This window comes from Eucyclogobius newberryi, unplaced genomic scaffold, assembly GCF_026437365.1.
Source record: "Eucyclogobius newberryi isolate DKJ021-1_F unplaced genomic scaffold, fEucNew1.0.hap1 SCAF_4, whole genome shotgun sequence".
In the NCBI taxonomy this organism is placed as follows: Eukaryota; Metazoa; Chordata; class Actinopteri; order Gobiiformes; family Gobiidae; genus Eucyclogobius; species Eucyclogobius newberryi.
The window spans coordinates 14,695,596-14,708,781 of record NW_027316056.1 but is presented as its reverse complement, the minus strand read 5'-3'; the positions used below and the strand labels follow the sequence as shown (position 1 = coordinate 14,708,781).

General features: G+C 36.6%; 1 protein-coding gene across 1 annotated transcript; it reads right to left on the bottom strand.

The window, feature by feature from the left end:
- Positions 1 to 814: 814 nt before the first annotated feature.
- On the bottom strand, positions 815 to 10,844 carry LOC140378123 (high-affinity choline transporter 1-like). The gene is made up of 8 exons (XM_072463805.1): positions 10,661 to 10,844; positions 8,692 to 8,805; positions 8,297 to 8,452; positions 4,674 to 4,822; positions 4,266 to 4,409; positions 3,776 to 3,929; positions 2,311 to 2,528; positions 815 to 1,403 (listed from the first exon to the last, which is right to left on the bottom strand). Exons 1-8 carry the CDS (start codon positions 10,842 to 10,844, stop codon positions 864 to 866), a joined length of 1,659 nt encoding a protein of 552 aa, XP_072319906.1. The 3' UTR covers positions 815 to 863.
- Between the last annotated feature and the right edge of the window lie 2,342 nt (positions 10,845 to 13,186).

Here is a 13,186-nt window from a genome sequence, read left to right as displayed (position 1 = left end):
GCTCAAACTGTCTTTCTCTGGTGAGCAGGTGTGCAGTAGGTGCATCCTACATGTGAATGAACTGTCCACGTCACGAGGAAATGAGACAAAGATTTGGCGCCAAAAAATCCTCAATAATTCCTTTAAACTGCTTGATTATGTACTATCGTTACAATAAAAATGTTCTATGATCATCATTGCTTTTAACATCTGTAGAAACAAGTTTTCTGCCCAAGTGAATCTAATCAGAGAGCTCCAGTTGACTCTTTTTTAAATTAAAGGCGCAATGGACGATTTTTCGGCGGTTTGAGAACACAGGTGGAAGTGCACATGTGCACTCCCCCGTGTGGACTGATACAACACACACGTGCGTTTGTTTATTAGTGCAACGGATCGCATCGCATCTCTCGTCTCCCGTAGATTTCAGTCTTCTTCTGAGACAGCTCGAACAGTCTTTCTCCGTCTTCATTTTGTCCCGTACACTGAGGGAACTATATTATGATAGATCAATGCGCTTAGACACGCGGAAACGTGGGACGAGCTACACGCGGCTGCAGGTGAGCGGTAGGTGCGTTTTATGATTGATACGTGGCAGGACTAATCGGCAGTCCACGCCACGAGGAAATAAGACTCAGATTTGGGCCAAAAAAATCGTCCATTCAACCTTTAAACTTCAGTTTCATAAGACACTACACAAAAGACCAGAGAAGTTACATTTAGTAATTTTCATCATTATTTTGTCTTACAAGAACTGTTTTGTGCTTCTTCATTCAGTCTTTTTTAAGTAGAACATCATATATATTATTATTATAATATTATACAATATTGACAAAAATTAATATCAGGATATGTTTTTGTTCTAACTTTGCATCGGGCAAAGGTAATCATGACGACTTCTGCATTGGCTGTAAAGCTTCTCCCTCTGTGTGGTCATTTGGCTCCGTTTCCCTTCTATTCTGTGCGTCCGCTGCTGGTTCAGTACATGTAGATTTTACATTGTAAACATCAAATTTTTCTGGTAAGATTCCACGTTTAAACAGGAAGGTAAACAACAGTGAGAAGGCGAGAATGGTCCCCAGGCTGAAAAGCATAGACACTGTTCTAACTGGGGCCTTTTGAACAAAGACACCATCCTCCAAAGTGCATCCGGGGAGTGGAAGAATAACTGGAAGACCTATTGTGTTTTCTCCAAGCAAAAGCCGAACCGTCACCCCAACAATATAACCAACAAAAGCCCCATAGCCATTTGTGATTTTGAAGAAGAGAACTGCGACCAGATGCGGGAAGATAAGGGTGTAGGAAACATCTGCTCCAAGGATCCAAAGAAGCAAGGCGCTGTTGGTGAGGAAGGTGAGGGAGGTCCCGACCACGCCAACAATGACCACAGTCAACCGGATCACCCAGTTAAACTCACGGTCAGAAGCCTGGAGATACAAAGGTTTACACAATGCAGTTGTTTAGAATGAAATCCATGTAAAATAAATGTTACAAAGTCAGATAAGGCCTTAGTTATTTTATTACTTGGTTTACGGATCCGCCGCACTTAGATCATTGATTTCTACAATATGAATAAAATTAATTATTATATATATATTTTTTTATAAAGTACCGCCGACAATGCAAAATATGTATAAGGATGCAAGAGGGTAAATGTTTGTTAATTTATAATCCAAGCTATTATTGTGATATCGTAAGATAAATTGATGTGAATAATCTAATAAGTAATGCATCATCAGGCAAAACATATACAACATATACTAAATAGATACAGTAAATTGTGTCAAGTATTAAAGCTACACTATGTAACTTCGGATGGGAGGTCTCCATGGGGATGTGATTTCTGGCCTGATTTCTCACTCATTTTTTGGTGTTTAGTAACTTTTCTCTGATACTTTATAGAGGTGAAGAGAGCGGCGTGCTATCTTCATGCGTGAGGTTTTCCCCTGCCAATCACATCTGGAAAGGTTCCCATGCTGCAACAAGCCCCTCCCACCTGTGCTCCAAGCCTTACCATGACGATCCTCATAAAGATACTCTCAATGTGGGCCTGGTATCAAGGGTTATGATGTAATAAACTTGTGGGACTATCACCACCTGTGAGTCTGTACACAGTGTCAATCAAAAACAGCTTTAAAACATGTGTTGATTGTACAACTACAATACAACTTTGAGCCATACAAATACAAATACAAATACAAACACCCCTCCTTTGATGGAGACCAACGTTTCCTCTAACCAAAGTAGATACTCGGCCCACCACCTGCATTTCATTGCATTTCTGCCTTTCTCTACTGGGAAAGTGAAATATGCTTGCTGGTCTGTGGATCTTACACTTCTGCGCAGAATGTTTTTGTAGATGTTTGAAGAGAAGACAGAAGTTGCGGAGAGCAGCGCCGAATCTGTGGAGGACATGACGGCTGCGGCCACAGCTCCGATCCCAATGATGGAGATGTACTGAGGGGTGAGGTGCTGGAGGGCCAGGGGCAGAACCAGCGTCTGCTCTCCGCGGACGTACGGAGGGGGCCAACCGTACTGCGTCTGGTTCCAGTCTACACCAAGACAATGCAACTCATGAGAACGTAGAACAAAAGGCGATTTATGTAAAAGTATTGAGGTCCATTTTTATTTTACGCAAATGTTTGATGACAATTAAAGAGTGAAATGTGGTGATCTTGATAAAGAATAGCTTTTTTAGTCAATCGTACATTTCTCAATGTTTCTTTTCTGTATATTTTTGTTAGGACTTGACTTCAAAACCTTTAGACCGGATGTCACCATAAATCATACAAACCATACAAAAGGTACTTTTCAGGTTTAAGTCCTTTTCAAAAATGAAGGGGAGTAGAAAGTACAGTTAAACTGCTTTTAAATATAGTGAAGCAAACAGAAAAAAGTAATCACTGTAAAGTAAAGTACAGATACCTAAAAAACAAAGTACTTTTACTTTTGCACTTCGGATTTAATTTCCGTCCTCATTTAGACTGATCAAGTTTGACGCGGTTTAGACCTGGTTAAGATCTGCTTTGTTCTTGTTTGAGTTGCAGTATATAATCTAAGGTCTGTCCATAGATTAGTACATTAATGCTAGTTTGGTTTCTGTCTATGTGAAATCAGTGGTGGAAAGTACAAAAGTAGAAGTACTGTTTTTAGCTACTCAGTACATCGGACACTTTTTACTTTTACTTCACTAAATCTTTTAAAAGGACTGAAGGTTAATTACTTTTCAATAGAGTTTTAGGCTGTCTGAAATGGCCATTGTGACATCCGGTCTAAAGATTTTGAGTCGAAGAGAAAATAGACACATTAGGTCATGGATTCATTTGCTTCTTTGACCAAAAATCAGCACAATTCTATATCAAGATCACTACATTTCATCTGATTCAGTAGCATTCAAATTATGAGTGAAATACTGAAGTACAAGTTGAAAAGTGAGTAACTTGTACTTCAATACTAAAAATGTTGTATGTGATACTTTAATTTGAGTAATATTTTGCACCTGTATCTGTATCTGTGTTAAATAATGTACTTGATCGCTTCTTCCACCGTTGCTTGACATAAATGGCATATGACTGAAAAGCAATGACATTGAAAGCAGCTTTACAGCATCCGAGTTTGAAAAGGGTCAAAAGACATGGCAGAAAACTCTTCTAAATGAGGTTGCACTGCTCTCTTTCACCCATGTAGACCCAGCTCACAGTTCAGTGGCGTTCATATGTTGGGCATACTTGCACTTTCCTTAAGTAATGTTTGGTCGTACTAGTGACATGTTTAAGAAGAACTTTACAATAATTTGAACCTGTAGAAGCGGCGACTGCTCCAATCAAGACTGGAGGGATTCCCAGAATGGAAACGGCAACAGCAGCTGCAAAGCACGTTAGCCTCGCCGTTTTAGACGAAGAAGAAGACAGTGTTCTCTGGTGGAAGCTTTGAAAAGAGACACTTCCAAGACCCTGGAAAGAAAGTTTGTTTTATAAAATTCAGTAAGAAAGTATAAAAGGAAGAAACTAGCACAGCATAGTAATAATAACTTTTGGTCACGAAACGCTGAAGTAATCCAGTATTTGAGTAAAAGATAACTACAGTAATTGATGTTAATGTTAATGGGGGGATTGAATGTTTACTACAATTTGAGCACTTAATCCAGTCCAAACGACTTCATTCTTATAACACATTTTAAAAAAGTGCTGCATGTAGTGAAATAACATCAGTAGTTAACACAATAAATAAAACACACTACATTACATTACAACAACGACAATAATAATAATAATAAACTTTTATCCTACCAACATTAAAAAGTCATCGATCCATTTCCACACTGTGTCCCACACGAGGGTGCCCATCCAGGGTCTCTGGTACATGTATTTAAAGGCAGTCTGACTAATATCCAGCGATTTGGGATTAATCATAATGAAAGGGACACACAGCCACTGCAAACAGAAAGACAATCAAGAAAATCATCTCTCACTCTTTTGGGACAATTGGGATGTAATGAAACGCAAATCTCACAGTATAACATTGATTGCGATATTTTGAAGAGGCAAACAGAAGACAAGACGTTAGACAAGCAAATCATTATCATGTAGATAGACACTTTCCTAAACACAGACTAACTTATACGGAGACAATGAACGGCCCACCACTACAATGAAGTTATTGGTGCTAGATTTGTGTTTAAATTGTGCTGAACTCACCAAGCTGAGAAATACAAGGGAGAGCTGGATGACGTCTGTATAAGCCACTGAATACAGGCCTCCTAATAAAGTGTACACAATGGCCACAGATGCAGAAAGCCACACAGACACGTAATAAGGCAGGTCCAGGATAATACTCATAGTCACTCCTGTAAAGCACAATATTCAATATAACAACGCAGAGCTTGTTTCCATTTTTAATTAGAGTCAATCAAATATGTGTCTAACATCTAAGTGACTAAGTGTCTAACATTTAAGTGTCTAACGTATAAGTGTCTAACATCTGAGTGTCTAACGTATAAGTGTCTAACGTATAAGTGTCTAACATCTAAGTGACTAAGTGTCTAATATTTAAGTGTCTAACGTATAAGTGTCTAACGTATAAGTGTCTAATGTATAAGTGTCTAACATATAAGTGTCTAACATATAAGTGTCTAACATCTAAGTGTCTAACATATAAGTGTCTAATATATAAGTGTCTAACATATAAGTGTCTAACATCTAAGTGTCTTAACGTATAAGTGTCTAACGTATAAGTGTCTAACGTATAAGTGTGTAACATCTAAGTGTCTAACGTATAAGTGTCTAATATATAAGTGTCTAACATATAAGTGTCTAACATCTAAGTGTCTAACGTATAAGTGTCTAACGTATAAGTGTCTAATGTATAAGTGTCTAATGTATAAGTGTCTAACATATAAGTGTCTAACATATAAGTGTCTAACATATAAGTGTCTAACATATAAGTGTCTAACATATAAGTGTCTAACATCTAAGTGTCTAACGTATAAGTGTCTAACGTATAAGTGTGTAACATCTAAGTGTCTAACATATAAGTGTCTAACATCTAAGTGTCTAACGTATAAGTGTCTAATGTATAAGTGTCTAACATATAAGTGTCTAACATATAAGTGTCTAACATATAAGTGTCTAATATATAAGTGTCTAACATATAAGTGTGTAACATCTAAGTGTCTAACGTATAAGTGTCTAATATATAAGTGTCTAACATCTAACATATAAGTGTCTAACATCTAAGTGTCTAACATATAAGTGTCTAATATAGAAGTGTCTAACATATAAGTGTCTAACATCTAAGTGTCTAACGTATAAGTGTCTAACATCTGAGTGTCTAACGTATAAGTGTCTAACGTATAAGTGTCTAATGTATAAGTGTCTAACATATAAGTGTCTAACATATAAGTGTCTAATATATAAGTGTCTAACATCTAAGTGTCTAACATATAAGTGTCTAATATATAAGTGTCTAACATATAAGTGTCTAACATCTAAGTGTCTAACGTATAAGTGTCTAACATCTAAGTGTCTAACGTATAAGTGTCTAACATATAAGTGTCTAATATATAAGTGTCTAACGTATAAGTGTCTAACGTATAAGTGTCTAATATATAAGTGTCTAACATATAAGTGTCTAACATCTAAGTGTCTAACGTATAAGTGTCTAACATCTAAGTGTCTAACATATAAGTGTCTAACATCTAAGTGTCTAACATATAAGTGTCTAACATATAAGTGTCTAACGTATAAGTGTCTAACATCTAAGTGTCTAACATATAAGTGTCTAACATCTAAGTGTCTAACATATAAGTGTATAATATATAAGTGTCTAACATATAAGTGTGTAACATCTAAGTGTCTAACGTATAAGTGTCTAATATATAAGTGTCTAACATCTAACATATAAGTGTCTAACATCTAAGTGTCTAACATATAAGTGTCTAATATATAAGTGTCTAACATATAAGTGTCTAACATCTAAGTGTCTAACGTATAAGTGTCTAACGTATAAGTGTCTAATGTATAAGTGTCTAACATATAAGTGTCTAACATATAAGTGTCTAACATATAAGTGTCTAACATCTAAGTGTCTAACGTATAAGTGTCTAATATATAAGTGTCTAACATATAAGTGTCTAATACATAAGTGTCTAACATATAAGTGTCTAATATATAAGTGTCTAACATATAAGTGTCTAATATATAAGTGTCTAACATATAAGTGTCTAACATATAAGTGTCTAACATACAAGTGTCTAATGTATAAGTGTCTAACGTATAAGTGTCTAACATATAAGTGTCTAATATATAAGTGTCTAACATATAAGTGTCTAATATATAAGTGTCTAACATACAAGTGTCTAACGTACAAGTGTCTAACGTATAAGTGTCTAACATCTAAGTGTCTAACATCTAAGTGTCTAACATCTAAGTGTCTAATATATAAGTGTCTAAGGCATAAGTGTCTAACATATAAGTGTCTAACGTATAAGTGTCTAACGTATAAGTGTCTAATGTATAAGTGTCTAACGTATAAGTGTCTAACATATAAGTGTCTAACGTATAAGTGTCTAACATATAAGTGTCTAACGTATAAGTGTCTAACGTATAAGTGTCTAACATATAAGTGTCTAACGCATAAGTGTCTAACGCATAAGTGTCTAATATATAAGTGTCTAACGCATAAGTGTCTAACGCATAAGTGTCTAATATATAAGTGTCTAACGCATAAGTGTCTAACGCATAAGTGTCTAATATATAAGTGTCTAACGCATAAGTGTCTAATATATAAGTGTCTAACGCATAAGTGTCTAATATATAAGTGTCTAACGCATAAGTGTCTAATATATAAATGTCTAACGCATAAGTGTCTAACGCATAAGTGTCTAACGCATAAGTGTCTAATATATAAGTGTCTAACGCATAAGTGTCTAACGCATAAGTGTCTAATATATAAGTGTCTAACGCATAAGTGTCTAACGCATAAGTGTCTAACGTATAAGTGCCTAACATATAAGTGTCTAACGCATAAGTGTCTAATATATAAGTGTCTAACGCATAAGTGTCTAACATATAAGTGTCTAACGCATAAGTGTCTAATATATAAGTGTCTAACGCATAAGTGTCTAACATATAAGTGTCTAACGCATAAGTGTCTAACATATAAGTGTCTAACGTATAAGTGCCTAACATATAAGTGTCTAACGCATAAGTGTCTAATATATAAGTGTCTAACGCATAAGTGTCTAACATATAAGTGTCTAACGCATAAGTGTCTAACGCATAAGTGTCTAATATATAAGTGTCTAACGCATAAGTGTCTAACGCATAAGTGTCTAATATATAAGTGTCTAACGCATAAGTGTCTAACGCATAAGTGTCTAACGTATAAGTGCCTAACATATAAGTGTCTAACGCATAAGTGTCTAATATATAAGTGTCTAACGCATAAGTGTCTAACATATAAGTGTCTAACGCATAAGTGTCTAATATATAAGTGTCTAACGCATAAGTGTCTAACATATAAGTGTCTAACGCATAAGTGTCTAACATATAAGTGTCTAACGTATAAGTGCCTAACATATAAGTGTCTAACGCATAAGTGTCTAATATATAAGTGTCTAACGCATAAGTGTCTAACATATAAGTGTCTAACGCATAAGTGTCTAACATATAAGTGTCTAACGTATAAGTGCCTAACATATAAGTGTTTAACTAAGTGTCAGCTTCACAAAGGGTTCAGAAACAGATAGTTTGAATTGATGTTCGTTTTAGTCAGGCGTTTTAGGAACAAATCGCCCCTAAACTTAAGGGGATAGGTTTACCTAAGCTTAGCAAAGTGCAGGACACCCACAGCACATCAACCAACAAGGCAGGCAGCACCAGGATCCCGCTCAGGATGTTGCCGTACTTCTGCTGGAACGGGTCCATCATGGTTATGTACCTCTTCTCCCTCATTGGCTTAGCAAAGAAGGCACCGCCTCAAAATTCAGCACAATGAATCATTAACAATACCCAAGCACCTTTAATTAAAGACACTCAAACTTATAAAACATCTTGCATTATTCATTCACTTGGTGGTCATGCACTACTTCTGTAGCCACAGCTGCCCTGGGGTAGACTGATGAAAGTGTGGCTACAAATCGTCTCAGAATCACCCTTAATTACTTTCAAACATTCACACAATGACTTGAATAAAGAAAGAAAGAGAGTGTCTTACCAAAAATGAATGATAGGGAATACTGTATAGGCATTAGAGCCCATATGAGTCCCATTTCAGGATTGTAGACAGCCTCAGCCACACCCAAAATGAAACCGCCTCCAACCCATGTCGCTAAAGAGGTAAAAAACAAAACATGACAATATTTAAAAGTCCGTAAAATTAAAACTTAATGTTTGTAAAACTGACTGATTGATCTGGATAGACAGATCATTTACAGAGTGAAACAATGTTGAATTACTTTATGCAGGACATTGTGGAGATTGTTTTTTTAAGTAAATAAACTCCAGAAGGTTTTAACTGCTGTACCATAATATGGTACAAGAGTCAAACAAATACTGTGAACCGATGTTTACATTACAACTCTCTTTTACTCCAAATCTGAGTGTAAATAATGTATCTTAATTGAAAGGTCTATTTACTTGAAAACTGTCTATTTATTTGAAGTCAATTGGTTAAAATAAATGAACAGATTTACAGACTCAAATTCCAATTCTTTCCACACATGGGTCAAACACTCTTGTATTGGCACCTTATCTCAATTTGTCAAGACTCAACACTCAGATCAAAACTACAAAACACTGTTGCATCATCATCTTTGCATGTTTTGCTGTCTGTCCATCTAAAAACTGCACACGCTGATCCAGGACCAGTGACCCAACACACAGAACACACATCAGACCACACAAGAGTGACATATATTTTAGAGTACTACAATAGGAGTAGAAAACACATTATAAAAACTTCTGAAGTGAAAACAGTGTTTGAAGCAGGTTTTGTCAAGTCTGAAACAGTTCTGACATCAGATGCTAAAAGGTTAGAAATGTGTTCTGACATGAATTATTTGTGCAATATTTGATACATATTTGCAGCAGTGTGACTCTGGGACACACACATCTAAAAGCGTTGTAGCTTTTGTCTGGTGAGATAAGTTTATAACTCGTATAATTATTATTCTATATCGTAACCACAACTTGTCCTTTTGACAGGATCGTTCAAAGTTTTGTTTGCAAAGTTAGATTCTTCAAACTGTTGTGCCACTGAAGTAAATACTTTTGCCAAGTGTGCAATAGTTTGGCCAAATTTATTAAAAGATTCAGAAAATGTGCTAAAGTGATTGAAACAAACTGTACAGCATTAAAGGTTGATTTAGGGTGATTCAATATTCTTAAACATGACTTATCTTTGTCTTTAAAATAAAATAAATAAATATGATGCCAACATTACCTTTACTGACATTTGTAACATTTGCATTCACGACTACAATGACAATAACGAATATAGCCGCAAACGGCAATGATCGGCTCTCGCTGAGCCACAGCTGCCCCAACACAGAGAGGGGGCGCCCCAATTTCCCTTTTATTACACCTAATGCTGAATCCCTGGCGATATCGCGCCTTATCCCCATTGCTTTACAAATAAAAGGAAAAGTCTGTAATTTCTCTAAAATAAAATTTGGATAACTATTGATGGTCCACTCCTGAAAATGAGTCTCACCAAATGTAAGGTTAATTGGGCAAACGCCCTTGAGGAGTTTGGAAAGGTATAAAGTGTAAGTAAGCATATTCAAATTTCAGAGATTTGGCGATTTTCCCATCGGAATACTATTGGAGGTTTCCATCATCTCTAACTTGTGCAAAATTTGATACATTTTGGAAGAACGAAACTTTGCATTACCCGTTCAAAAGGCTTTTTTTATGCTTGGCAAGATTTGCAGCTTCATCGCACCCAGACCCCGACTCTCATGTTATTTGGTGAAACATAGGGGGACAGATGTGACTAACTACTGCGGGTTTAATTACACGCTGGTCAGATCGTGTCCCACACGCGCCCCTCGTTGTTGACCTGCTACACAGATGTGCGTTGACCCGCAGACAGAGCGTAATCTGGCCATGCGGGACGCGGCATAGAAGTCCAAGTGATGGGACAGTCCCACTAAAGCGGGACAGGTGGTCAGCCTAAGTCGTACCCGTCATGGTGAAGATGCCCAACACCATGTTGATCTTCCTGTCTCCAAGCAGCATGACCGCTGTCCTGTCTCCGGAGCTCTTCCTCTTGGCTTCCCGTGCCTTCCGGGCCGCCCAGACCCCCGTCCCCAAGACTATAAGATAGAAGACCACCATTGAAACCACACCAAGGACGTTCAGCGCCATGCTGCTGCTGTCACTACTACACTGGAGTTTACCCCCATCCCTTGCCCCCCTTAGGAGGTTAAACAAGTCCCCACGCCCCCCACAGCCTCTGGGACAGCGCCACTGCTGTAAAGAAGGCGTTTCAAGGAGATCGTCCCTGTGTATCACGTTCACCACTGCGTCACACACAGACGGTGGTTGTTGTTGCTTTTAATGGCCGACTGCAAAGGTGCATTTACCGCCATCTACTTTATTCTTTAGACTTTAGACAGTTTCGTCCCGTTCTGACTCGCGCCGCTGCGTTCATGTTCCATTGTCTTCAAAGCCCATGGGATCAAAGTGGAAATGATTAACACACACACATTCTAAAAGTGAAGCTCATTTCTCTTTCTCTCACTCCCCCTTTTTAACGTACAGTACAGCTAAAACACATACTTTGAAGGCTACAACTACAGGGGTGGTAAGTGCAGATGATCCAGTTGGCAGCATCAACAGACAATTGAGATGTCCAGAACTGATGGTTAAATGAGTTTTATTGTTTCCATTCCGTGTCATTCAACCAATGTCAGAGCTAGACAAGAACAAATAAAGAACAATTACAATGTGTTGTCCGTGTAATCTATGATTGTAAAATGTCATGCCATTCTTTCTATCCTGTTATTGTGTGCAGATAATATGAGAATATGGGTTCCTGATATGGTCCGGCTCCTCTGTGTCTTGCGTAAGGACATGTCTTGGGGGCCAGGCCACGCCTACTTTAGGGCCTCGCTCGTGTCTCAGGGAACGCCCACTTTCTGGCCTCTGCTTCATTCATACATTTGCCGGTCTCAGGCATGGATGTATTATATTATCTGCAGGTTAGGGTTAGGGTTAGGGACTGCAGGTCACTACAGGTCACTACAGGTCACTGCAGACCTAATCACTGCAGACACAGTCATCTCAAGTAAACTCACTGCAGACACAGTCATCTCAAGTAAACTCCTGACGACTCCAAAGCAAAAGGTATTTTAATAATAACTTCTGCCTCGACTAAAAGTAAACAGTGTAGAATCAGTACTTTGAATTTATAAAATGTCTGTTTTGTTATGACCAAAAAAACTAAATGATAATTGTTCTTCAAAAGAGCCACTGCTGTGTCACATGTGTCTGTGAAGCAGCTTCAGGACAAACATATGAAGTGTATGTTCTATGACTTGTATAATCTATACATATGAAGTGTATGTTCTATGACTTGTATAATCTATACATATGAAGTGTATGTTCTATGACTTGTATAATCTAAAGCTGTGACATGTTCTGTTTGTCTCTCAGTCAAACGATGGAGCTGAACGGAGGAGTTACTGAAGTACAGAAGACTGCGTAGCCATGGAAACAAAGTCTTGTTAAATACTGAGATATTCAGTATTTAACGCAATAATGTCACATTCATGTGCATATAACTGATGTAAAAATAGTGTTTATTTTACCATTATTATTAGTATTATTTTGTCTTACGCTGTTTTTATTTTATCTTTATCTTTATTTTACTCCTCCATTCCTTATTAAGGTATGAGAGATTCTGTCTATAGGAGTTTTTGTTTATAAGAGTTCTTCTATTAAGATCGATCTATTAAGAGTGTTTTTTAAACTTCCTATAAGTTATCTATCCTTTTCCTCTGTATCTACTGTGTTGCAACAACGAAATTTCCTCATGTGTGGACAATAAAGGAATATCTTATTTTATTCAGTTTGTTCTATTTGACTTATACAGGTTGTTTTATCATTGTTAATATTTTTATGTTGCACTGAATCACCAAAGCAAGTTCCACTGTTTGTGAATTCTGTTCTTTGACAATGGCAATACATTTTCTGATTCTATTAATGATGATAATAATAATGAACAGTACACAGACTCCAAAACTCCTTAATAAGGGACTCCCACATTGTAGCTTTAAAACTCATTGTAGCTTTAAAACTCAACTAAAACTGGCTAAAATCAATTTATCATTTGTAGTTATAATCAGATTTGCATTTATTGAACAAGTTCATTCATGTTCATTATTCGTATTAAATACATTAATAAACAAATGTGTTTTGTATTTATTAAAGATTGACATGATAAAAAAACGACAGAAAAGGAAACAATATAATTAAATAATGCTTAACTCAATTATGTAACAGAATCGATGATTATATTTTATATTTCTTCTCATCTGATTATATGTAAATTAATAACTGAAAAGTTAATAACAAAATAAATACCCAAACCAAAAACTACAGAAAATGATGAGGAGGTTATTCCACCTCTAAATGTAATTAATTGTCATTAAACCAGACTTTTTATCTTAACACTTCTTTATAATTCTCTTAAATATCAGAGCTTT

Bases quoted from the DNA above. Each gene is read 5' to 3' on its own strand.
- LOC140378123 (XM_072463805.1), bottom strand. From the start codon at position 10,844: ATGGCGCTGAACGTCCTTGGTGTGGTTTCAATGGTGGTCTTCTATCTT. The intron at 8,453-8,691 runs GTAAGACACTCT...CTGAATTTTGAG, and splicing joins TTCCCTATCATTCATTTTTG to GCGGTGCCTTCTTTGCTAAG. The intron at 4,410-4,673 runs GTGAGTTCAGCA...TTCTGTTTGCAG, and splicing joins CCCTTGTATTTCTCAGCTTG to TGGCTGTGTGTCCCTTTCAT.